Raw genomic sequence first — 26,665 nt, 5'->3', positions numbered from 1 at the left:
ACAATCGTGAGAACAAGTGTGTGATGCCCACTGTTGTTTTTTGAAGAAAAATCTGCTCAAATGCCCACATTTCAGCACCAACAATGACAGGGAGGAGAAAAAAGAACATAGACATATGGTATGCTATTAAGGAAAAACCTTATTGACATTGAGTTAGCATAAACTGATAAATGGCACATAAATTAATTTGCTTTTATTAACATAAGCTGAGTTTTTGTTTATGGAAATACAGCTGAAATTAAGCATGCCAACCAAGTGAAGTTTGGTTTAAATTGAAGAAGTTTAAATTGAAGAAGTACTAAAATTACTAAAAGTAAATCTAAAAAGAAATATAAAAAAATACCTAAAAATGACAAAAGCACATAACAAAACTACTAAAACTTTGGAAACTAAATATATGAAGCTAATCGAATAGCACAATAGTATTAAAATAGTACATAAATAATACTACAATAACACTGATTGGTGCCTATGGACCTAAAATTAATCAAAAGCCGCTTTTCCACCATCGGGCCAAACCATTCTCGTTGCTTAAAGGGTTAGTTCACCCAAAAACGAATATTCTGTCATTAATTATTCACCCTCATTTTGTTCAACACCTTTAAGACCTTCGTTCATCTTCGTAACACAAATTAAGATATTTTTCATAAAATCCGATGGCTCAGTGAGCCCTGCATTGCCAGCAAGATAATTAACACTTTCAATGCCCAGAAAGCTACTAAAGCTGTATTTAAAACAGATCATGTGACTACAGTGGTTCAACCTTAATGAAGTGACAAGAATACTTTTTGTGCGCAAAAAAAAAAAAAAAAAAAAAAAAAAAAAAAAGTATTGTATTCAACAAAACACTGCTTCATGAAGCTTCGAAGCTTTACGAATCTTTTGTTTCGAATCAGTGGTTCGGAGTGCGTATCAAACTGCCAAAGTCACGTGATTTCAGTAAACAAGGCTTCGTTACATGATATTTACAAGTTACAAGTGTTTTTTAAAAAAAATATTTTTTTAAAAATAGAAATGGTTCACCACTGGGGGGGGCGTGACTTTTGACTTTGATACGTGCTCCGAACCACTGATTCGAAACAAAAGATTCGTAAAACTTTCGTAAGATTCGTAAAACAAAGCTTCATGAAGCAGTGTTTTGAAATCGCCCATCATTAGATATTGTTGAATATAGTCGTTATTTTGTTTTTTTGCCGCACAAAAAGTATTCTCGTCACTTCATAACATTAAGGTTGAACCACTGTAGTCACATGAACTGTTTTAAATATGTCTTTAGTAGCTTTCTGGGCATTGAAAGAGTTAATTATCTTGCTGGCAATGCAAAATATGAAAAATATCTTAATTTGTGTTCTGAAGATGAATGAAGGTCTTACGGGTGTGGAACGACATGAGGGTGAGTAATAAATGACAGAATTTTCATTTTTGGGTGAACACTTTAACGGTTCGATTCTGTGTCGATCCGGCTCAGCCAGTACAGATATGGTTTCATTTTACACTGTGGGGTATCAGAAATGGGCTTCCACGGTTTGGGAATCACTGATCCCAGGTCAGTAAAAAAGGAACACCAGATCCAATAAATGATGTGAGTGTTATCTTTTAATAGCCTATAAGGTCACAACAGGTTATGTCAACAATGTCAAAGTGACATATGAGGCCCAACACCACCACCACTCACAGGCCAGCAGCTACAGAGCATGAAAGAAGGGGAGGAAAAAGAGAAATGATGAGAAGAAGAGCAGAGAGAGTCAGCGGCAAATGAAAGTCATATCTCAGCAGAGATACAACGAGTCACTGCCAAAATATAACACTGGACAGAGACAGAGGAACTGTGCGTTCAGTGTTAAAGATAGGCTGATGGATGGAGAGAAAAAAAGAGAGAAAGAGAAAGACAGTAATGAGGCACCGCAGACGGCAGAAGGATAGTCCCAGCTGGAGAGGAAGTCTTAATGGATGCTCTCCACTTATTTTGTAAAACAGGGGCAGAAAGACGGAGGAAGAGACAGAATAGAGGGATGGATGGATTGGCGTTTGTATCGGTATATAGGTCATACGCTTACTGAAGATCTTCAAGTAAACATGCCTTTGTTTATTCAGCTTATTTGAGTGCAATTACCCTTAGCAATGAACCAAGAAGCCTGCGCACACACACACACACACACACACACACACACACAGTATAAGGATGTACTGCATCGCAGACTACCCTCGTTGACCTTAACACACACACAAAAGCATTAGTAACATGTTATGCGGACTGAGGCCTGTGCATTCTCTTGACATGAATCGAGCAGCTCTCTCTCAATAACAAACGAGCAGTGTTTAAACCCAAGGTGAGTGTGTGCGTTTAATCCTCTAAATGTTGCTCTGTTCACCTCATCCTTCACAGAGCAATCCTCTCAACCATTCATTCACACACTCCTGATGCTCTCTGCTAAACTCACACCTCTGACCTTACAGCCCACTTTCACACACTCACGCAGGGCTGTATTACAATGACAACAAGACCCGGTGTGTGTGATTCATAGTTATTCAAGCACTGTTCCAAAGTCTAGTGAGATGTTTACCTAGACAGAACTTCAAAGGGAGCAGTGGGAGAATATGTTACCCTCTAAGAACACTTGTTTTGGTCAAATTGCATGTATTCTGTGCAGAGAAGGCAAGCCCAGATATACAATATACATACTTCCATTCAAAAGTTTGGGGTCAGTAAGATTTCTTTTTAATAAAATTAATACTTTTATTTATCATGGATGCATTATATTGATTAAAAGTGACAGTAAAGAAGGACTTTTAAATTGTTTTTAAAAGATTTCAAATTCAAATTGTGAATTTCTATTAAATGCACAATATGTAGTTTTTCGCCACTAGAGGTCGCCTATTCAAAAGGCTTAGCTTGGTGACGCCGAGATTGAGCACGGAATCATGGGAGATGTTGTCTTCATGGGACTCGGGCAGAAATCATGTTCATGGATGAGATTATTAACGTTACTGTAGTATGAAGCAGAGCAGGGCAAGTGTTGTTGGAGCTGAACGAGGCCGCTGGAGCGATTGCTAATGAGAGACGAGCGTGACTCACGGCTCGAGAGCAGTGGAACTTTTCTTATGCCGCAGACGACTGCTTCCACTTCTTCCGGTCAAGCGTATGTGTGGGGTAACACAGTGCTGTTTATTCTTTGAAAACAACTGGGATAATGTAAGTAATAAAATATATAACATTGTTCTTGTGTTTTTTGGATATTTTAATCCAAAAATCTTACATATTGTGCCTTTAATTAAAGAATCCTTCAAAAATGTATCACAGTTTCCACAAAAATATTAAGCAGCACAACTGTTTTCAACATTGATAATAATAAGAAATGTTTCTTGAACATTAAATCAGCATATTAGAATGATTTGTTAAGGATCATGTGAGACTGAAGGAAGGAAGGAAGGAAGGAAGGAAGGAAGGAAGGAAGGAAGTAGTGTTCATTTTGTTAATGAAATCAATGATGGAAAATGTTCATCAATGACCTTTTTTTCCATGACTAAAACAACATGATTAAACGATAACTGGGACTATATCAACACGGAATATGATTGAGAAAAAAAAAAAAAAAGACTAAAATGTAGTGAGAAAAAATATCTCTCTTCTAAAAAATCCCAAAAATCCCTCTTCTGCAGAAGACAGCCAGACAGACAGACAGACAGATAGATTGACAGACAGCAGATAAACTTCTGTTACGATGCTGTCTATAGTGTTGTCCTTTACCTTTTCCCAGAGAGAAGGCACACGGGCATCGTGGATGCAGTGAAATATCTCCTCTAGACTGCTGGACATCACAACCAGACCTTTAATGCCTTTCTCCAGCTCCAACAGAGACAATCTACACACACCAAAACTCCAAGGTTAGCATGTCAGTATTGATATCTGACATCACATACGTGACTTACGCTCTTACACACACACACACACATACACATACACACACCTACCTGATGGTGTGCAGCAGTGTGTTGTATCTCTGAATCTCCTGCAGCAGTACTACATTCAGAGGTGAAAGGTCATCCTTCAGCAACTTTCTAGTACCCTCATAGTCTATCTCAGCGGGAATCTTTTGCAGAACATCAGCAGAAAGTTCTAATACCTAAAAACACATTCAATTCAGAGCATCACAAACACTGAAAGACCTTTCAAAAATGCAATAATAACAGTATACACAGTTTGTATACACACCTTGTCTTCCCTGCTGGCTCCAGTGGTGGTGGCGTCGGTGCTGGTGACCTGCGGCTGCAGAGACAGCAGTGTGTGGAAGAGGGTTCGCGCCTCAGTGATCTGGCTGGCGATGTCAGCATTGGGGTGTTGCCCGAATAGTTCTGGATGCTCCAGTGCTGGCAACTGACCAATGAAGTCCACATATGAGGCCTGAGGTCCATCACGAGGAACATAGTAAGGGACCAAGGAGGAGACCCTACACACACAAAAAAACAAACAGCTTTTAAAGACTAAAACACTTCTACAGTCCTATAGGCACAAATCTTGAATATCTGGCACAGAAAATGTGCACAACACTATTTTAATGCAAAACAAAGCATATATATCAACTCTCACATCACATCTTAATGCTGTAGGCATATATATTTTTTTAATTTATTAATTCTTTTTGCTATTTTATTAGGTGAGGTGGAATTTTACATTGGTTGGATGCTGACCAATTTACTTTTGGACTCAATTTTGCTATTGGACTCAACATGAATAGTTCAGATGTGAAGAAATTTGTCACAGTGTTTTTAACTAAAACTATATATATATATATATATATATACCTACCTGAATATATCATACTTGTCTGTCATTAGATTGCACTGCAATGAATAGTTGGTGAATATGTTTCAACTTTGTGTCATTTAGCAAAAGATTTGGTGTGAATGGTTTAACGCGCTAATGGTTTAATTGGCTCATAAAAATGATGTACGGTAATTTCATCACATTCCCAAAATAAGACAATTCTTTTGTTTTTATCTAGAGTTCATATGAAATAACAGAGTAGCTACATTGTTCGTCACTAAAACTTCACAGATACTGTAATTACTGGCAATTTCTATTTCACCCAACAAGTTCATATTTCCTTTCCAATACTACCTAAAACTTTAGAGCTGCCTCTGCTGTGCACTCAAGTCACCATGGAGGTACTGATTGAAGGTAATTATAGGATGTGGTTGCTATAGTAACAGATGTTCCATCAGTGTATGCGGTGTTGCTGGGTCCTGAAAGACCAGCAGACTCAGAGGAACTGGAACACATTTAACGGCTGATGCTAGACTTTCAACTTTCGGCCCCATGGGGGAGCTGTTGGTCTTTATTAGATCAGATCTGTGGCGGCAGATTTACTGGCTGAAGAGGACACACAGGAATCCTCACAGCAGGGCAAAGAGGGGTGTCAGGGATCAAAGGGTTCGTGTGTGTGATGGCTTGACATATATTCAATGCAAAGTTTGTGTGTGATCGAGTAATGAGAAGATCTGTCCGTGAGAGTGTGTGTGATTTTCTTGTGCTTTTGCAACCAGGCAAACAGTCTTGCCATATGGGGACGCTATATCTCTTCATAACATTCAAAAACTGTGACTAAGAGTGATGATCATACAAACGCTAAAGTTATTATACAGTGTTTGGACCGAATTGAGAGTACATTAGAAATTCTGTGTGTGTGGGTTGGTGTTCGACTGTAGTTTGGGGACAAATTTGTCCCCAGCAGTGAGTTAAATCCGGTAAAACTTTACTTTGGAGATATTCATAAATAAAATAAATCATGTTTTTACTTTAAAAATGCAAAAGGTTTTCTTTTAGATGTAGTGTTAGGCTTTGATTTAGATAAAAGCATTTGTAAAACAACAGATGTCCTTATTTAGTTTGATAAAAGAGCATGTAAGTGAACTCACTTAAAGAAGGGTGTATCAATAACAGCAGGACAGAAATATTGGTTGATGTAGGTTGTAAGCAAACGCCGGTCCCAGTCGTCGGTCACATGTCCTCCATAGTTGATGCCAGCGATGAGGAACTTGAGAGCGTCCCAGGGGATTTCCTCATACTCATCCAGATAAAGACTAAGGAGATTCTCACTCACCTGAAAGACAAAGAGAGAGGAGTAATTACTGTAAACACAACCGTACGGCTGTCAGAGATGCAGATGCGGTCGGTGGAGATGTCAATGAATGAATCATATTTATGGTAACATGTTTCGTTTTGTTTTTTTAATAAGAATTTTAAAGCCACAGGCAATACATATTAAATATGCACCTTATCTTGAGCTTAAAATATTGTGAAATTTAGACTAGAACAAGACCAGGACGCAGAGGTGAATACACAGTGTCATCGAGGATATGAGCGTGGATGAGAGGCATGCTTTCAACTATAATAACTTTGACAAGCTGCCAAAATCCAAATAATTTTGCAGCCTAAAATAGTCATATATATACTTTAATATACATGAGATAAAAGACATCAGGGGTGATCTATACACTGTGATCTATACACAGTGACTGATGATGATAATGATGTTTGTCTTTGCAAATAAATGTTTATTTACTTGTTTATGGCCTGTGAATTAAGATTTTTAAAGATTTTTTTGAAGAATTTATTCTCAAAGGACATTGTGTGTGGGCCTCCTTGCCTTTTACTTCTATTGTACAGTAAAATAAAAAATGAGGATTTAATAAAAATTATTATTTACATAGGTCAAACTAGGTAGGAAAATACAGAAATCCTTATAAATAGAACAATTACATCCTTGTCTTTCTCTACCTCAAAGTCAGAGTCGTTGAAGCTGTAGACGATGTTCCAGCCGAGCTGTAGGAACTTCCTCCTCTCCAGTATGATGCTGTGGAAGAAGCAGAGAGTGAAGAGCAGCCTGCGGTACAGCAGCGGCCGCGAGCAGCGCAAAAACTGAGACTCAGACACCCGCTGATAGAGACGCTTCATATTCCACTTCACCCCCTACAGAGACACACGATCACACACACACAAAGACCACTTTAATTACAACACACATCATTTCAAACATCTGACTACACCGTGCGAAGTACACGTATATGTCTACCTTGGGAGGCTCGGTAGTGATTTTGATGCCCGTCTGCAGGATGGCGATGGGGAATTCTGGGTGAGGGGAGGAGCTCAGCCACAATCGGAAATCTGGATGAGATTCTTGGACTTGTAACTCGTCTACTAACTTATCCAGCTCACACATCCAAGAGAGAGACAGGTGACAATTAGCCAGGAACACCCAGTGACCTACCAGAGAGAAAGAGATTTTGATTATTTGAATTAATAAAAGTAAATTATATTTCTCATTTTCTGAAGAAAATGTGAGTGGTGCTTGTCAGTGTTGTGTGTGATTACCAAGGTGATTGCTAAGTTGATTTTAGCATTGCTAAGCGGTTGCTAGGTTGTTGTTTAATGGCCAAAGTCAAAAGAGCTCTTCCCAAGTCTCTATGATAATTATTCACTCGATGATGGTCCCTAAATGTGGATCACCCCTAGGATCCATGAACCATACCAAAGTCGCATAAAAAGGGTGATCAAGGGTCATGTGAACTCCAGTACAGTTTGCTGCTGATATGAACGCGATTGTACTAAATGGCGTATTCTTCGATAAAACTGTGAGTTTGTGTGTTTAGCAAAAATGAACTCCCTTCAGCAAAAATGGACTCCCACGTTCTTTAGGTTCAACATTTGCAGTACATTCGCTCTCAAGAAAAATGTCTTATTATTATCAATGTTGAAAACAATTGTGCTGTTGTGCATTTTTGTGGAAACTCATCTAAATGAAGAATTTTAAGGATGAACTGTTTAGAGATGGCAGAAGAAGCTACAAACAGGGAGACAAATAAAAACAGTGGTAAACACAGAGGCAGAGAGATAGAGAGAGAAATCACTTCACCATTTTCGACTCCCTCTTTGATCAGCCGCGTTGCGATGGGTGCCTGGCCTTGACCTAGCGAGAGGGCAGAGAAGCGCTGACCCATGCCTGACGTCTCTGCCAGCTGAACCAGTGCTGTCGTTGGGTCCACACCAGGGGACAGCACAAAGATCAGAGGAGTCCTCGTGGTGCTGTCCGCTACAACCTGACACACACACACACACACACACACATATAGAGTAAATGGGTTTTCCTATGACTGCAGATAGGTTTGACTGTTTCTATTTTCTAAGCAAATGCAAAAGTCAAAATGCATACTAAAAAAATGAGAGAAAAATAAAAAGGGGGCAAAAATCTATTGCATTTAGGTGACCCTGGACATATCTGATTTATTTTATGCAGTCTCTCTCTCTTGTCTAGAGGGAGACTTAGGACAGCATAAATAAATAAATAAATAAATAAATACCATAAAAAAAAAATAATAATAAAATAAAATAAAATAAAAGTCCTGGTCTTGGTGTGCTCCAGAGATCCATAGAGTTAAGTTATAAAGCAGGATCACATTCAATTTTCTGAGTTCAAAAGCTGAAAATGTCAGCTTCTTATAGAATGGTGTCATGGACAATCCGAGTACATTTCAGCATAATGTAACACAAAACTTTCCTGTTTTCAAATCTCACCCAGCAGCCACAATGATAAAAAAAGAAAGTTAATTTCTTTGCTCAGTGATTCATTTCAATACTAAGCTCTTTGTGTGTGTGTGTGTGTGTGTGTGTGTGTGGTTCAGGTAAACACTACAAAGATCCAAAATCTTTGTCCTTGTGGGAACATTGTTCCCCATGAGGAAAACAGCTTATAAAACATACAAAGTGATGTTTTTTAAAAATGCAAAAATGCAGATAGAAAGGGGTTATGGGATAAAGTATACAGTTAAAAGTCCCCATAAACATGGAAACCCAACATGTGTGTGTTTGTGTGTCTCACGCACAGCCTTCATATCAAGGATGGGCGGCTCTACGAACTGAGAGCCCAGGTTGTTGATGACAAAAGCCGTGACGCAAAGAGAGACGCGATCCTGACGGAGAGATCGTACAATCAGCATCCTCTGTAGCTCATTGCAGCTATTTTCCCATTCTCCTGTGCAGAGAGAGAAAGAGAGGAAAAACAAAGCAAGGAGGCAGATTGTGGCATTCAAAGTCAGGAAGGGAGAGAGGGAAGAGAAATGAAAAGGGAAATTAAGAAACAAGCTGATAATGTGTTTCACATCACTAACTTTAAAAGGGGATTTTCATTGACTTCTATTGTTTTCATACTGCACTAATGATATTTTCTATCCCCTTACTAGGAGCCGCAAGCAGAGAATGATTTTTAAAGTACCAGAACTGAATGATGTTTGCTTCTGTTAATAGTCCCCGCACATGCATTCTTTCGCTGATATGTACAAAACATTTTAAAACCACGCTACTCTGACACTGGCTCTGATTTCCAAACAAATGTCTTGATTGTGAATCAAAACCATACACAGTGACCAGCGTAATACAACCTGATTCCCAAAACAAACGATTCTTCATAGTGATTCAAAACCATACATTATGAAAAGTGTAATCGATCACAATTCCTAAAGATATGAGTCTTGTGAGCCAATTCATATTAGTGAATCAAAACCACACACACCGACCAGTGTAATTCAACACCAATTAACCATAAAATTAGTCAGTTCTTCACAGTGAATCAAAATCATATATAACAATAGTGTAATCCAACCTGATTCCCAAAAAATGCTTCTTATGACCAATTCTTTTTAATGAATCAAAACCATACACTACAACCAGTGAAATAAAACTTGATTCTCAAACAAATGATTCTTATGACTTATGACAAATGATTGTTCAATGAATCAAAACCACACACCACGAGCAGTGCAATTCAACCTGATTCTCAAACTGATAGCTCTTGTGAGCAGAATCTTTTTAGTGAATCAAACATGATTCACTAAGGCTCATGACACTGTTTGTTCATATGAAAAGAAATTAGTATGCGCACATCCCAAAACAACTTAGAACAGGTGCTCGATCATCAGAAACACTTGAATGTCAAAAAACAAAAATCGGCACACTGCCACTGCTGCTCTCAAAATGTATTAAAAAGACAAAGTTTCGACCACAAAGGTCTTCGTTAGGTCAGACAAACAGTAAATAAAATCGTATTTACTGTTTGTCTGACCGGACGAAGACCTTTGTGGTCGAAACGTTGTCTTTTTAATACATTTTGAGAGGAGCAGTGGCAGTGTGCCGATTTTTGTTTTTTGACATTCAACTGTTTGTTCATATCACATCCAGTTCAAATTTCACACTATGAGTTCTATCACTACTAACACACCTTTTGTAGGAACTGCATTTCATTTATTCATTATTGAAATTCTCATCATTTGGCAATGGAATTAAATGTATTTCCCAAATAAAAACCTTTGTTTTATAGCACTTTATACAATACAGGTTGTTTCAAAATAGGTAAATAACGATTCAAAGACACTAACAGAATTTAAATCTGCTGTTAAGCGGCTCTAAAAAGACAATTGTGTCATTGTTCAGCTGGAGTCGGTTCAGTTCAGTTCAATAACTGAGTAAAGTTAATCAATTATGAAATAAGTTAAATTCAGCTATAAAGTAGCCTTGGAGAAAAACGGGAATGTCATCATCCAGCTCAGTTTAATTGTCATCCTATAGTGTATTTCTTCCTCAAGAGCACTAAAGGAATCATTATTAAAACAATTAAGGAACCAGAATTGTTTATTGTAATGGTTTTTATACTGTACGAACTGTATTTTCTATCCCCCTACACTACCCCTACCCCTAAACCTACCCATCACCGGAAACTGTGAACAGTTTTACTTTCTCACAAAAACTCATTCTGTATGATTTATAAGTCTTTTAAAAAATGGGGAAATGGGGTAATGTCCTCATAAGTCACCCTCTCCTTGTAATACCTATGTCATAACTATGTCATTATACAAATTTGAGTCCTGATGTGTCACAAAAACGCACGCACACACACACACACACATACATTACCAGGAAGCTGTGCTTTCTCTGGTTCTGGATTGGTGTACCAGAGGTGCCAGTCTCGAGGGTACTGCTCAAACGAGGCCATGAGTCCATGGAAATTAGTCAGTTTATCCAGTTCAGTTATGTTGTCCCAGTTAGAGTCCGACAGCCAGCTAGAGCAGGGGTTATCCATCTGTTTCTTCTTATCCAGAACCTAACACACATATACATACACCACACAAAATGCTTTATGTAACATGAGGAATTTTTTCATTTTTAAACAAGTCAAGACAATCCTTTCTTATAATCCACTTCAGACACACACTGCCCCCCCTTGCAGTCCTCACCAGTCCCCCCCGGAGGAAGAAGCTATATTCATCCTTGTTGAGTTTCCCAGATGCCTCCAGGATCTTGGCGCACATGTGGAAACTGAACAGGAGCTTGTGACGCTCAAACAGTCCTCGACAGGTGTATCTGCAAACAGATCAAACACTTTGACATCACTCTGAAAGTCAGCTTAATATGATTAAAACACATCACATCTATGACACACACGTAAGATGACAAACAGGCGCTACACTCTGACTTTATATGTGACTGTATACTGTATGTGTGTGCATAAAGTACCCAGTAGTTATACTTGAGTTAAAAATAATAAAGATAACCCATGACAAAAATACTTGAGTAGATGTTTTAAAGTAACTGTTATTGCGTGCAAAGTAATGAAAAGTATGAGTGAATGGTAAAAACGATGGCATAAGCTGATCACAGCCTAGTTGAATGGTGGGCGTGAGGCGCCGGGGGGGGGGGGGGGGATCAGACTCCATTGTTTAATGACAAAATAAATGTGTAAAATTCATACACTACATGGATGAGTACATAGTGCACAAGTACATAGTGTATAAGTGCATAGTGTGTCATTTGGGACACAACTTTAGTCTTGAAGCTAATTTCATAGCTAGCATTTATTCATATATATTTATGTATTTCCAACAGTTTTTTGCCTAAAAAATGTGTGTACTTGTTTACATGAGTTACATAAAACAAAATCAAAGGAAAGTACTTGTCGATATTTAATTGTGTGTATTTAGGATACATAAATGTGACAATTGTGTATATTATATATATCATTCAAAAGTCAGTACGATTTTTTAAAATAAATCAATACTTTTATTTAACTGATTAAGAGAGACAGTATAGACTTTTACATTGCTACAAATGTAAACTTACATTTCAAACAAATGCGGTTCTTTTAAATTTTTTATTCATAGAAGAATCCTGAAACAAAGTGTTATGGTTTCCTCAAAAATATTAAGCAGCATAACTGTTTTCAACATTGATAATAATAAGATATGTTTCTTGAGCAGCAAATTTCTGAGGAATCATGTGACACTGAAGACTGGAGTAATAATGCCGAAAATACAGCTTTGCCATCAAATGAATTAGTTATATTTTAAAATATATTAAAATAGTAAAGTTATTTTAAAAGTTTTTACTGTATCAGTACATGCTGAAGGCATCTGTAAGATTTAATAAAAATGAAGTGTTCCAAAAAACCCTGCTCAAATCCACCATCAAAGTATTTCTCCTTTCCACCTCTGTAATGATATGCATGTGTGTGAGTGTGTGTGAGTTGGTGTTTCAGACCTGTAGACGGCATAAGTGTGGTGTCTGTTGAGGTTGTTTATCCTCTCCTCCAGTTTGTGGCTGCGGGGGCTGCTCTCTATACTCAGGGTGAACAGGTTGATGTAGGCGTCCAGTGAGAACTGATACATGGGATCTATACAGCCCAGATCATTCAGTACAAAGAACAGAATGGACGCCCTCTGGGCGCAGGGGCGGTAGGCCTGAACACACAAACACACACAGATGGGTGTCTATAGCTTTATCTGCATCTCCTGCTATCAACATCCTCATCTCAGCAGTCTTTTTATCTGTCTGCCTTATTCAGAGCTGCAATCTTTAATCCAATCTGGCAACCCTTTCAGCACCCTCCCTCATACCATCTCTCTCTCCTTGACCTCTCCCTCATCCCTCATCCCCATCTCTCTCTCTCTCTCTCTCTCTCTCTCTCTCTCTCACCTCTCTGGCAGTATCGATTTGGCTCTCGGTCAGTTCGCTGATCTCTAGCTGTTCTGCAACCTCCGTGGCCGTGACTTTGGAGGTCTGAAGGGTGTTCACCAGCTGAACGTCATCCAGCAGGGAGCCGGTCGCCTCGTTCAGCAACCTGTACACATACACAGGAAACAGATGAGTGCAAAATGTGAGATTTGCTAGAATAAATGCACTGATTATTAAAGTGGCACTCATATAAAGGTGTTAATGCAGTGCTGTGACACGTGTAAGAGTGTGTGCTGCCCACCGCAGGATCTCGTCCTCCAGCTCCTGCAGTTTCCTCTTGCCAGAGGCGATGTTGATCACCAGAGAGTCCTTCTGTTCCTCCAGCTCAGGACGCTCCTTTCTCACCACGATCCCCAGCAGCTGGGCCTCCAGACCCTGATGCACACCGGTGTTAATTTTTACAGCAAATTATGATTTAGTTTTAGTCATAGTCTTTTGACTAAAATGGCATAATGCCATCACCTGTTAATATGAATGATATTAAAATTTGAACGTGCAATACAGACACAGATTTAACTGCTGTGACATATTATATTATCTTAAAATTAAATAAAACCACTTCTCCTAGAACATGGTCTTCTTTTCAATGAATGATATAGCCTATGCATTCTTTATAACAACTTGCATACAACATTATTCTATCAAGCAGACGTATTTATTTGTACAAATTAAATATACTTAATCATTATTAAAGGTGCTCTATGTAAGTTTTTAACTGTACTAAAGCATAAAAATATCAAAATATAATTTCTCTGAAAACCATTGCTACAGCCAGTTATTTTACTTTGAAATTTGCATTCCGTGTCGGAATTTCTGTTTTGTTTTGGCCTGTGCAAGACCGCACGTTGCCAAATTACCAAATAGTATTTTGCCACCCCGGGTTGCCCGTTTGGTGGAAAACACATGCGAATTGCAGCCATGGAAGCCAGTGAACAAACTGGGTCATAGATCGCAGATTCGTGTGAGCATCGAGTCTGAGGAGGAGGGGGCGGGGTAAACAATATTTTTAATTTGGACTGCAGTATCCATTTCAACCATTAGCTGTCATTCTTACATAAAGCACCTTTAAAGCTATTAAAGAGCAGTAAGTGATTTTCTCTGTCTTTTGTTGTTTGATTAATATTAAGGGCACAGACAGCAGCAGGTTTATTAGGTTGCTGTCACTTTAAGGCCGAATGCTGGGGTCCAATACAGTGGTGCACATCCGATATTCTCACAACTGTTTACGTTTTTTTAAGACATAAGACGTCATTTTGACGTAATGTTGTGTGCATTTGTCCGTTCAGGTGTTCTCTTTCGTGTTGTCACGCTTTTTCAGATCTATCCATACTGTATGTCTGCTCTTCTTTTTCAGCCAGATGTTTAAATTTTTTAATGTTTTACGGGACATGCAGCAAGTGTATGCCAACTTATGTCCCGCCGAGTAGATAAGCACGTTACAATTTAAATGTGCTCATCTACCATGCAGGACATCGGTTCTGACTGGATCCCTTCCCAACTCGTCCCTCCCTAACATTTTCGTCTCGTTTTTATTCATTGACAAAAATGTTGACAGAATTTCATCATAGTTTTTGTCATTCAAAGCTATTTTTTATTTAGTTATCGTCTTGTTTTTGTCTGTGAAAAAATGTTGTTGACGAAAATAATAATGAAATGAACACTGATGCACACAGAGTTATACTTCATTCTCAAAGACCTCTGTCATTTGAAAACGTTTGAAAACATTAACACACTGACCTGTTCTTTAACAGCAAAGTTGACGATGGTGGTTTTGGAAGAGATCTCAGGGGTGTAATGTGGATTGGACAGTTTGGTGGTCATGTAGAAACGAAATTCAGGACTGTATTCCACCTCTTTATCTCCCAGTTTTAACAAGAAACGCCCACCTGCAGAACACACACAAGAGATGTGTAATATTTCCTTGTTGGATTTGAACCTACAAACTTGCCAGGGTGGATATTTAATCACTGTGCCAAATTTTACTTGCCCTGATGACAATTTTACAGGCCTTAAAGGATTAGTCCACTTTTAAATAAATTTTTGGTGATAATTTACTCACCCCCATGTCATCCAAGATGTCCATGTCTTTTTTTCTTCAGTTGAAAAGAAATCAAGGTTTTTGATGAACACATTCCAGGATTTTTCTCCATATAATGGACTTCAATGGGCACCAAAGGGTTCAAGGTCCAAATGACAGTTTCAGTGCAGCTTCAAATGGCTGATAAACGATATCAGACGATGAATAAGGGTCTTATCTAGCGAAATTATCAGTCATTTAAAAAATAAATAAGAAAGTTTAAGTTTTATAAGCACAAATACTAGACTTGCTCTGTTCTGCGATGTGCGTTCGTGACGTCACGTAATACACAATTACATTGAAAAGGTCACGCTTGACGTAGGCGGAAGTACGAGTCGGTGTTTACAGATTGAATGTGCAAATACTAAGTCAGTGTTTTAAGGGGGTCGCACACCGGACGCGAAGCTCAGCGCCGCGTCACGTCTTTAAAATCCGAACACATTGTTTTCTATGAATGTACACACACCGGGGGCGACATTCGGCGCCTGTCCGCGACGGCCAGCTACAACTCAAAATCCTGCCGCGCCACAGAGCGCCATGTACTTTGCTTTACGTGGTATTACGTGACGTCACGAACGCGCATCCCAGAACAGAGCAAGGCGAGTATAAAACAAACTTTTTTATTTATTTTTTAAATGACCAATTTCGCTAGATAAGACCCTTATTCATCGTCTGGTATCGTTTAAAACCATTTGAAACTGTCATTTGGACCTTGAACCCTTTGGTGCCCATTGAAGTCCACTATATGGAGAAAAATCCTGGAATGTTTTCATCAAAAACTTTCATCAAAAATTTCTTTTCGACTGAAGAAAGACAGACATGGACATCTTGGATGACATGGGGGTGAGTAAATTATCAGCAAAAGTTTATTTAAAAGTGAACTAATCCTTTAAGACATTTGTTTCTGTTTGCTATTTTTAGCAATATATTTTAAAATTTTATTTTGTTTTACATAATCATTTCATTATAATTTACAACAAATGTATATATTTTTCAGTTAAATAACCTTTAAATATTTAATTTAGAATTATACCTGTAATTTACACCACTATAACATAAAAAAAATGCATTCAGGGCTCTATAAACATATTCATAAACACACAACATGAAACCATGACATCATGCACCTTCTTTCATCCTTATTATCAAGCACTTTTATCAGTCAGTGAGTTGAAATTAAGGTGTGTGTGTGTTGGGGGGACTGACCAACTCGCGTGAGAGACTTGTTGAGGATGGGGGCCAGTGAAGGATCTAGTTCCTCTTGGACGTTCTGCAAGAGAACCGGTGAACCAAACTGCACCGCATTCTCCAGGATCCGCAAAAAATCTGGCATCTGCAGGTCTATTACCTTCAACCCCTGACAAAGAGAAAGACAACATGAGGACTAGAAGAGAACATAAAGGACACACAGAGGACGAGATAATGACATGAACTGAGGAGAAAAAAGTAAAGGTAGCAGAGAGGATAAATATGATTCAAAAGTGATAAATGGACATCGAAGAAAGAAAATTGGACGTGAAAGCGACAGAAGAGCTGGAGGAGGCAGGAAAGCTTCAGCTCTGTCATTTTGTTATTGTTCGTAAATGTCAGCATTTAACTGTAGCGTGTGAATGGCACTCGCCGCTCCAGACACTCACCACTACAGATGAGAAAAGACCTGCGAAGAGGAGGAAAAGGTCACAGACAAAGAGACAGAGGAAGAACAGAGACTGAAGCTGAACAGCAAATTATCCTGAGAGATGAGAGGCTGAAAGAAAATGCACGCCTTCCTATATCTTCTTCTGAACACACCTGACAGTCTATCTATCCATCCATCTACCAATCCATCCACCCTCCCACCCTAACCCTAACCCATCCATCCATCCATCCATCCATCCATCCATCCATCCATCCATCCATCCATCCTATCCACCATCCATCCATCCATCCATCCATCCATCCATCCATCCATCCATCCATGCATCCATCCATGCATCCATCCATCCATCCATCCATCCATCCATCTTCCTACCAAACCAACCCATCCATGTACAGCAAACAAAACCATCTCTGTCCCGGCACAGAGACACAAAGAGTGCAATGAGCGTCTGGGTTCAGAGGGAATGATAAATGGAAGGTGTATTCTGTTGAAGGAGAGCAGGTGAGGAGATGCAGGGTCCCAGGAGAGGCAGTCTCCAACTCACAGGAGGACTGAGTTTGGAGTTCTTGTATTCTAATTAGGGCTCTGAAAATGGCTTGTCTGAAGGTTAGACGGTGAGTCATGTGATGAGACATAGTAACTCTGAGAAGAAAATGTTGGCGCTGAATGTGGGTTATGCTTTTCTCCATGGAGAAGCAGATCTAATGCTGTCTAATAATCGTGGCAGTCTGGTTTCCATTATTTCTGTCCTGCTCTGATATCTGTATTTGTTACCAAGAAATGTACTGCAAAATAATGTAGTCTGTTCAGTACAAGGACTCTATGAACTCCTATATATAGGAATGTCTGTGTGTGTGTGTGTGTGTGTGTGTGTGAGAAATATTCACTCGTTTGGACTCCATGTTCTTAATCCACTTTAGCGCTTGTCCTTGAGGGTCCACCATTAGTGGCCATCTGTGGGGAAGGACAGAGAGAGAGAAAGAAATATTAGCGCTCACTATAAATGCGTGTCACATTATCCATAAATAGGCTATTTCATAACAATCCATAATCTCAAAATGCCATTAATCTGTTTGGTGTGTGTGTATATGTGTGCGTGTAAGTGTGAGGGAGGAAATTAGCATGAGCTATAAATGAACAATCACAGAAAACTGAGCTTACTATCATCTTTAGCTAATTATCCTCCAATCACTATTCATTACCGCCCATTATTCATGAGATATCATCATTATTCTAATTAGCGTTAAGGGATTGGCTCTCTGGGCCTGACCGGTTGCCACGGGTGACGATGACTCCGTTCTCAGTGGAGAAGGCATCAGACGGGAGGCCTTGGATATTCCATTCGCGCACCGCCGTGGGTTTAGACAGAAACACCGCAAAACTGAACCCCGGAGAACACGGCACCTCCAATTCTCTCACCTAGAGATGAAAAGGGTAGCAAAGGATTCGGGCAAGGACATTTGAATGAGAGGAAAGAAAAATTGTTAGAGCTGTCACATGCATAATGTCATAATATTATCTGTAAAGTGTGCAATACTATGCAATACTGAACTAGTATCCACTGCAAAATGACTGTAGCGCTCTAGGTGCATGTGATGTTGCTTGACACGTGTATCAATAAAAGCTATTAGCACCAGACAGACAGACAGACAGATACCTGTTTCATCCAGATATCTGTGACCAGCTCATCTCTGTAATTGGACAGGAAAGGGCCCATGTAGGACAGAAAGGCAGCAGCCAGCAGGCAGTCTCCCACCAGACAGGACATGTTTTTCTCCAGACCCTGAGCAATCACACACACACAATCACATCAGAGACCTCTGGCTGAATTTTCACATCTACATATAAAACATCAGAGTGACTGTGTGTGTTTGAGCATACAACTACTGTCTCCTCCCAGCGAACTCTCTCTCCCGCAAGTCCAGTCACCAGCTTGCCAGCCCGGTCCAGTTTGAGCTCCATGTCCTCAGATTTCCTCCGTAGCTCTTCTTTCTGGGCTAGCTTTTCATCATATTGGCCCTTCAACTGATCCAGTTTCTCTCCTACCTATAGATGCACACAAACATGTTTTCAGCACTGTATCACTTGAATAGCATTAACATAGAGTCACGCCCACATGCTTGCACAAATGCAGTGCAGGACAGACTGACATGAGCTGACCTCTCTGAGTTTGCCCTGGGCCTCAGCCAGTGAGGCCTGTTTCTCAGCCAGCTGACTCATTGCTCCATGCAGCCTAGCTCTCTTTGGCTCGACCACCCTGTAGATACGGCCGTAAACCTGATATATATACACATACACACAGATATGAGAATATATACTGTAAAAAGCCCATGTTTCAATGTCATGCTCTAAACGCCCCTTCACACCAAGAATAATAACTTTACTAATAATTAAAAAAAATTGCTCAAATGTATCCCGATCTTGAAGCAGAAGGAGTTGAATGAAAAATTATGCATAATATCAATCCGCAAATCTGATTTGTGATGCAGGCTGGAATCATAAATCACACATTGTTTGTTCATTTGGCCAGAGGAAGGGTCTGGTTTCTCCCAAAGTTTTTTTCTCCATTTGTCACCTGATGGAGTTTTGGGTTCCTTGCTACTGTCATCTTTGGCTTGCTTAGTTGGGTTTTCAAAGACACTTTACATTCAGCAATACTGCATTATCGAATTTGACTCTATTGACACTACCGGATGAGAACAAAAACATGAACTGAATTGAGCTGGATGATGTCACCACTGTCAGAGCTGCTATAGCTGAATCCACTTTGTTTTATACAGTAATTGACCATTCGCAAAGACCCGCCCCCTTTAGTTACTTTTGCTATGTCAGACAAGCCATGCCGCTCTCACTCCACACATCATGTTCTCACGCAGTGAAAAATACATTGCGGAGCAAAGAGGACACTGACAACACATCGACAGACAAGACAGAGCAGGTTCCTTTTAATATGAAACAGACTCAAATTTCAAAGTTTGTAATTATTAAAGACATTTAAACAATAAATACCATTTTGTGGCTCTTAAATGTGTCGCTGTAGTGCCTCTGTTCAAGCGGTCGTGAACCGATCATCTCTTAGTTAATTTATAGCATCAAATAAACATGAATGAACATCAGAAGGAATGTTATTTCAACTGTGGAAAGATGTTAGTACACAACATTTTTCAAGTTCAAGTCCACTGATGTTAATCTACCAACTTCCCTGACTGCTTTGTCAGACAAAATGGCGGATTCGGCGTTATGACTGGTTAGAACGCCTGTCAATCAAACTCCTGGCGAAGGGTCAGTTGACGCATTTATTGATCTGAACTGAATCAACATTGAACTGACTTGAGCTGAAAACAACACTATTGTCTTCTGTAGAGCTGCTTATCCCTGAACTGAACTCATTTAATTTCATTCATGAATGAAAACATTTAAAATTAAATCCAATGAAAATACCCCCCCCAAAAAAACCCCTCAGCATTAAACAAAAATTGTGATCCTCTTTTCTTGCCTATTGTGACGTATATTTGAGTGAAGCAGCTTCTCAAATGAGAAAAAATTGTAGTGCATGAGTTGATTTTTTTTCCATCTGGAATTGATTGAATCGTTGTCATTTGCTAATTGCTGTAATCTCATGTGACAGGTTGGTGAAGAGGAGGGATTAATGAAGAGATGTCGTTGTGAAGGGATGGAGAAAATAAAAAATTGTGAGGAAACATCAATAAAAAAGTGATGTACCCCGATAAAACATTTATAATAAACATTGCAATATTCCATAAAAACTAAGAATTGTCATACTGTGACTTTAAAGCACTTAGAATAAATTGTTGGTGTGGACGGTAATAAAGTTATCATTATAGTTTCCGTTCTTGGTGTGAACAGGCCTTTAGAATAAATGTTTTTTCAGCAGTCACAAGGGCAGGTAAACACCATTCTGGTGTCGCAACTGTCGTAATTGTTAGTGTTTGTTGTACCTCCATGGCCCTGACCCACATGCAGAGGGACTTTGCAGCGAGTGAGACCCGTCCGATGATCTCGGGCTGGAAGTCAGGCTGCGTGCAGTACTGTCCAATGGTCTTCAACACGCGGTCGGAGATGTTGTCCTTATCAAAATTCACCAGTTGCTTAATGAAGTTGCCCTCTCCTAAAACAAATGGCTTAAATTTAGCCTCAGGCAAGCACATATTTCTTTTTTCTTTTCTTTCTTTCTTTTTTTTTGCAATCTGTTCTACGGTTATATGCTTGCTACTGCATTATGCTGACCTTTTTAAATATATCCTGGCATGCTAATGAATCACCCAACCCTTCCCTCGCCTGAGTCTTTCTCTCTCTGTTTGGCTCATGTGATTTTAGTTATACAGTAGTCTGGTATGGATTTCATGCCTGAGCCAGCGCCTGAATCCATGTGTGACATCAGTGTGATTGAGTGATTTAATAATGATCTGGATCTCTCTTTTTCTCATACCCAGTTGTCTCTTGGCCTCCGCCCAAGTTGGTTCACATCCTCTGAGGATCATAACTGCCTGCATGACGGTTTCCACAAGAGCTGGAGGTCTGCCATAAGTCTTGATCTCCGTCATATCTTTCTTATTCAGTGACTCCAGAGCCTGAAGACAGTCCAACAAGATTACCACAGTTTTTTATGTGCTGATGAAAACATTATGTATCACATATTCAGTTGCCGCTGTAGCTGTATCATGTCGTATTGAAAGTAATAGTTGAATGAATGCAGAAAGACCTTCATGGCTTCCTCTAGAGCAGGAAGTGCTTCATCTAGGTCTCTCTGAGCGTTCTCAGCCATGGCCTTACACTTGATTTCTTCTGCTTCTATTTTCTCACTGTGAGCACCCACCGCCTACACACACATTAAGAAACACACCACAGACAAACCAAGAAGGTTATAAATATCCAAAGAACACACTCTACCTAACACATACAAAGAAAAACACTCAAACACACACATACACAGATACGTTACCAAACACAAACATCAGTATGCAATAACAATAAAGAGTATTGTTAAGCAGTATGGCAATATATACCACTTGATGTGTCAACCGGTAGAGAACACCACAACATATGCAGGAATTTTTATAATGTGCATTATATTACAAAGATAATGCTCTTATTTTTGAAAAACAGATATTACTATATGTTATGCAATGTATAAAAATTTCAAAGGTTGAATTTCCAGCAAAAAATAACTTCATCATCACAATATGTACCATTGTGAGTAATTGTGAGTCAAAATCTGGGGAAATTAAATGTAACAAATCATGTAAAAATATACCATCTTTTATTAGAAAATTAAAAAAACATTTTATCAAACTTTGATAATTGCCTTAATCTTTTATACAACTGAGAAAACAGTGATCAAACTACATTTTATAAAAAAATGTTTCTATGTCAAGTTTATAATTGATATTACATCAGCATCAAATTGGACAACTACAGAGACTCACTCGCTTAACAGTTCATCTATTACTAAAATGATGAAAAAAGATCAGTAAAGAATAGAAAATCTTTGAAAATATTTAAATCAGGAATGTCGGAATCAGAATGCATAGTGGTCTGTCAAAACCAAAATATGTTGAATGATGTTCACTAACCCGGCAAAGTTTTTCATTTGGATTGGTTTATTCTCTTTAGTATGCAGTGTGAAGTGTTTCATTCAGTTCCCTGATCATTCTGATTCAATTTCAGTGAGTAAAGAAGAAATTTATACTCTTGTGCATTATGTTTTATGCACTTTATCGTCTCTGACAGACAGCATGTTGAAGCCGCTCTGGGCGCCATTTTCTCCCTCTTCTCGGAAAGCGATGATGTACTTAAAACATCCGGTAGTTTGGGTTTTCCAGGAAAAGCGTGTACTTGCTGGAGCTCTGCTTCCTGTAAATACTACCATGTATTGTGCACATTTTTTGACAGACATCGATGTCGTGATATTCAGATGATATGGTCTTGAAAACAGATGGATCATAAGGTTACAATTATTTATTTCTTAACTGGCAAGCATTCAGAGAAGTGATTGATGCCCATGACTGTGTTATGTCAGCCAGATTACGTTTTAACGGATGTGATAACGTCCATAAGGGGTGAAATATGTTTGATTTTTGGGTAATTATAAAACAAACTGGAGACATTTTAAGTGCTTTTTGCGTAGTTCATTATACTTATTTTACGAAAAGTTTATTTTGTGGCTTGAATGAATTACATGTTACTCAGAGAATGACATGTTTGGCTTGTCAAAAATGTTACATTCAGCTGTCGCAAATTCAAGTTCATTTTTTTTTTTTTACCAGGAAAGGAGTGCTTTTGATGCACAAAGTTGTTTTTATTGTCTCTTATAACACAAATATTTTATTTAAACCCATGAAAATGCAGATCCTATTGTAAATAATAATGAAAAATCACTTTTTAAAATTGATGTTTCATTACTACACCTTAGCAGATTTTAACAGATTATGAGTTTGGTCATACCATTCACCCCTAATAAAGAGCCTCAACATTAGACAGACTGACAGACACACCTTCTGCTGTTCATCTGCCTCTCTCTTCTGCTGCACAATGACAACCAGATATTCCTCACACTGTTTCTGGAATTCAGCTACTTTCTTCTTGGCCTCTTCCAACTCTATAGACATGGTCTCCACCTTACTGCGCGTATCGTCAATCTTAAACAAGCCATTCCTCAACTTAGATACCTGCTCTCCGAGCTCACTACGCTTCTCAGACAACAACCTGAGAAAAGAGTTAGTTTTCAGAATAAATACTCTGTTTTAGTTCAAGTAAGATATTTACAGTTAAGAAACAACAGTAAACTGGAAACAGGAAACTATCATGTCTTTTAAATCTGTAAGGCAGCTAAAAAAAAAACAAACAACAAGAAAGAGAAAATGAAAAAAGTGTGTTTAATTCCTACTTCTTGTATCCAGAAACCAGCTCCAGGTAGTTGGTGGGTGTGACGTAATTGTGTCTCTTCAGTTCTACTTTCATCCTGTGAGAGAACTGGGCCACAGACTGATGCACGGTCACAAAGATACTGGCAACTTTATTCTGGATCTGTGGAGTCACCAGAGAAATGACAAGTTGTGGCAGCCTCGATTTTAAACAAACCACACACAAGGTCACAACAGAAGTATGCTAAACCAAACTAATCCTAAAACAGACAAAAACAAAACTACGCTTGAACTCTAGGCGTCAGTATAAGTCAAAGATGACAGCCAGCACAACAAAAACAATACTACTGAGTGCACTCAATTATCAAAAAATGCATTGCCAGTTCTGCACTTTCAATTGATGTTTAGGAGGCAACTGTTGTAAGTACATCTGTTTTTTGTTAGTTTTTATAAACTGAGGTACACATCGAAATCATTTAATAGGGTAGATGTTAACTTATTTAAAGCTGCAGACCATAAGTTTTGCCTCTTTGTCACCATCTCTGTTTGAAACCTGCAAATAACTTGCAGTTATTTGCGGAATTATCATCTTTACGTAGGTTGTGCATCGGCACGGCTCCTCAGTGTGGATGAATCTAATATTTGCTGTCAGTCACCATATCGGTGTGGATTCTGTACTTCGGAGTACAGATTCTACGTCTTGGAAGTATGACCAAAATAAGAATTTTCACCGGAGAATGTCAACTTGAGAAAGTAAAGCCTGGGACACACTTAATGACTAAATAAAACTTTCTAAGATTGTGCTCAACACACAGCGATTATTTCCTTCGACTGAAGCAGATTTAAATACTTACACACGGAATTTGAACACTGACTGTAATCACTGACTGAACACAACTGGCTATGACTGGATGCATTTGAGCACGATCAGTCATAATTTACATTCATAATCGGCCTTGTAATCGTTAAGTGTGTGCACGGCTTAAGTAACATGTCTGCCACTTTTGTTCTGACAAACTGAGAAAAAAAGCATTACAATAAATCGCGCTGCCAATGGTGATTAAATCTAATGATCGCTTAGCTCGGATCACATCAAATCGTGCAAATTATTATTATTGTTATACTTTGTTCTCAAATTATTAATGTTAACAACATCAGCATTGCGTGATGCAAAGACGAATGGCTGCATGCTTGAATTTCCCGTGGAAACCCACCAGTACCGCATGTAACATTATTACAAGCTTACCGTTGTGAATCGGGCTAAGGTAAGGAGATAATTTTGAACACTGGCTAGTTATGTACTTGCTCAAAATTTGATTTTGGATCATTTTTAACCAAAAAAAGTTACAGACTGCAGCTTTAACCCTGAATATTTCTTTATGCATTTTTGTGTTCTGCAAAACACTGACAACGTTTGTAAATCCATTGTTTGACTGTTGTTTGTTAAAGTGTCTCACCCCTTCCTCGCTCCCCAGAGAGAGTCCATCCAAACATCTTTCTGCCACTTCCAACAGAGCGTCACGTGGCCATTCAGAGAACCAGTCTATCGTTGTGCAGTTCACCAGTGCCGGATACTGACGAATACGGTTCCTAAACAAATACAACACAGAAACAAACAGGCCTTACATACCCATAATCACTCTATTATGCAGACAGTTCAAGATAGTTTGCATTGATTTGTCACAACCACTAATATCACCCACCAGTTCAATCATGCTTATTAAAGTCAGACCAGTGCCAGACCAATCAGTGTGAGTGCTTAGATGATTCGCGCTGTCATATTTAACGAGTCAGGGCCCTACGGGTCATATTACGCACAACCGCCTCCTTCATGTGACGGCAGATGCAAATGAGTGATTAACGAGAACATTTCCCATGCATGTTTCTATAGTGCTGCAAGTGTGACAGGCATAATTACAAAGCAGGAATGTTCTTGCCAGCCGCCATCTGGGGGCCAGTGAGCAATGTACTGCGTCTACTTATCTCTGTGTTTCATTGAACCTAATATTTATCTGTATTATAGCTCTTCCTTGTTATTTTTGTTGCCATTTTTTATCATTATTGGTTGTGCACACTATACCTATGGTCTCCAGCTAACCTGCTACATCTCTGGCAATACAAACGCGCTGTTGTTCGTCATGCCAATAAAGCCCCTGAAGCTGAAATTGACTGAGACACAGCAAGCTAAAGTCGGAAAAGCAAACAGAAAGAGAGAGGGAAAGCCAAATTTACTACATCGTTTATGAAGACACTTGCAAGTTTACAACAGCACACAGTAAAGAGATTGTACATGGAGGGCAGAGCTTTGTCTTCCTGATGTGTGTGAAATGACAGTGGCAGAGAGGTTTACTCCTGTCGTTTCCTCTAATTTCACACAGTTGTATCTCTCATCCACTTTGAACTCACACACTGAGTCATCGATTGATTCATAAGCTGCTATATTGTGTGCTGGTCTGTTTTGTTAAAACGTATTTTGGCGTACACTGTGAATCAAACCTTCCGAGAGAGATCTTAAGCCATAAGAAGCCACAGGATGGATCTCAATGTTAGCATGGTAATCAAGGCTGACTCACTATTTGAGCATGTTAGATTATAAGCAGTAATTGTGCATGTGTGCTGTATTACATTCACGCACATGGGATTTTATGGAGACACTGAATGCTGAAGTGGTGGCAGGTTACAGTCATGCTTTTGCATGTGATATCTATAGTACGTAACGAGCACAGTAAGCATTAGCCTGCCACAGTATGAGAGATAGTGATTGCCTTTCCATATCCATCTCCATTTTGGTTCATTATTAATATTGTCAGCACATTGCTTAAAGGGATAGTTCACCCAAAAATGAAAATTCTGTCATTACTTACTTACCCTCATGTTGTTCGGAACACAAATGAAGATCTTTTTGATTAAATCTGAGAGCTTTCTGTCCCTCCATAGACAGCTACACAACTGGCACTTTGCTTCAAAAAGTTAATAAAGGGTTTAGTCCAAATTTTCTAAAGAGACAC

At 39.0% G+C, this 26,665-nt stretch overlaps 1 protein-coding gene across 1 annotated transcript in view; it reads right to left on the bottom strand.

Moving 5' to 3' along the window:
• The window catches only part of dnah2 (dynein, axonemal, heavy chain 2), a 191,622-nt gene that overhangs the window by 6,383 nt on the left and 158,574 nt on the right, over nucleotides 1–26,665 (bottom strand). Inside the window, exons 59-84 of the mRNA XM_048185863.1 lie at nucleotides 25,115–25,247; nucleotides 23,681–23,820; nucleotides 23,289–23,499; nucleotides 21,497–21,613; nucleotides 21,224–21,365; nucleotides 20,733–20,902; nucleotides 18,934–19,050; nucleotides 18,655–18,819; nucleotides 18,431–18,556; nucleotides 18,044–18,192; nucleotides 17,661–17,727; nucleotides 16,341–16,491; nucleotides 14,795–14,943; nucleotides 13,299–13,432; nucleotides 13,019–13,163; nucleotides 12,584–12,783; nucleotides 11,284–11,410; nucleotides 10,964–11,150; nucleotides 8,881–9,029; nucleotides 7,914–8,097; nucleotides 7,074–7,264; nucleotides 6,779–6,970; nucleotides 5,917–6,101; nucleotides 4,214–4,448; nucleotides 3,973–4,124; nucleotides 3,749–3,863 (exon numbers count right to left, since the gene is read on the bottom strand). Coding sequence (XP_048041820.1) covers nucleotides 3,749–3,863; nucleotides 3,973–4,124; nucleotides 4,214–4,448; nucleotides 5,917–6,101; nucleotides 6,779–6,970; nucleotides 7,074–7,264; nucleotides 7,914–8,097; nucleotides 8,881–9,029; nucleotides 10,964–11,150; nucleotides 11,284–11,410; nucleotides 12,584–12,783; nucleotides 13,019–13,163; nucleotides 13,299–13,432; nucleotides 14,795–14,943; nucleotides 16,341–16,491; nucleotides 17,661–17,727; nucleotides 18,044–18,192; nucleotides 18,431–18,556; nucleotides 18,655–18,819; nucleotides 18,934–19,050; nucleotides 20,733–20,902; nucleotides 21,224–21,365; nucleotides 21,497–21,613; nucleotides 23,289–23,499; nucleotides 23,681–23,820; nucleotides 25,115–25,247 — 4,033 coding nt within the window. The remainder of the gene's footprint in view (nucleotides 1–3,748; nucleotides 3,864–3,972; nucleotides 4,125–4,213; nucleotides 4,449–5,916; nucleotides 6,102–6,778; nucleotides 6,971–7,073; nucleotides 7,265–7,913; nucleotides 8,098–8,880; nucleotides 9,030–10,963; nucleotides 11,151–11,283; nucleotides 11,411–12,583; nucleotides 12,784–13,018; nucleotides 13,164–13,298; nucleotides 13,433–14,794; nucleotides 14,944–16,340; nucleotides 16,492–17,660; nucleotides 17,728–18,043; nucleotides 18,193–18,430; nucleotides 18,557–18,654; nucleotides 18,820–18,933; nucleotides 19,051–20,732; nucleotides 20,903–21,223; nucleotides 21,366–21,496; nucleotides 21,614–23,288; nucleotides 23,500–23,680; nucleotides 23,821–25,114; nucleotides 25,248–26,665) is intronic.

Source organism: Megalobrama amblycephala, linkage group LG3 (genome assembly GCF_018812025.1).
Source record: "Megalobrama amblycephala isolate DHTTF-2021 linkage group LG3, ASM1881202v1, whole genome shotgun sequence".
Lineage (NCBI taxonomy): Eukaryota > Metazoa > Chordata > Actinopteri > Cypriniformes > Xenocyprididae > Megalobrama > Megalobrama amblycephala.
This window is presented reverse-complemented; position numbering and strand designations above follow the sequence as displayed.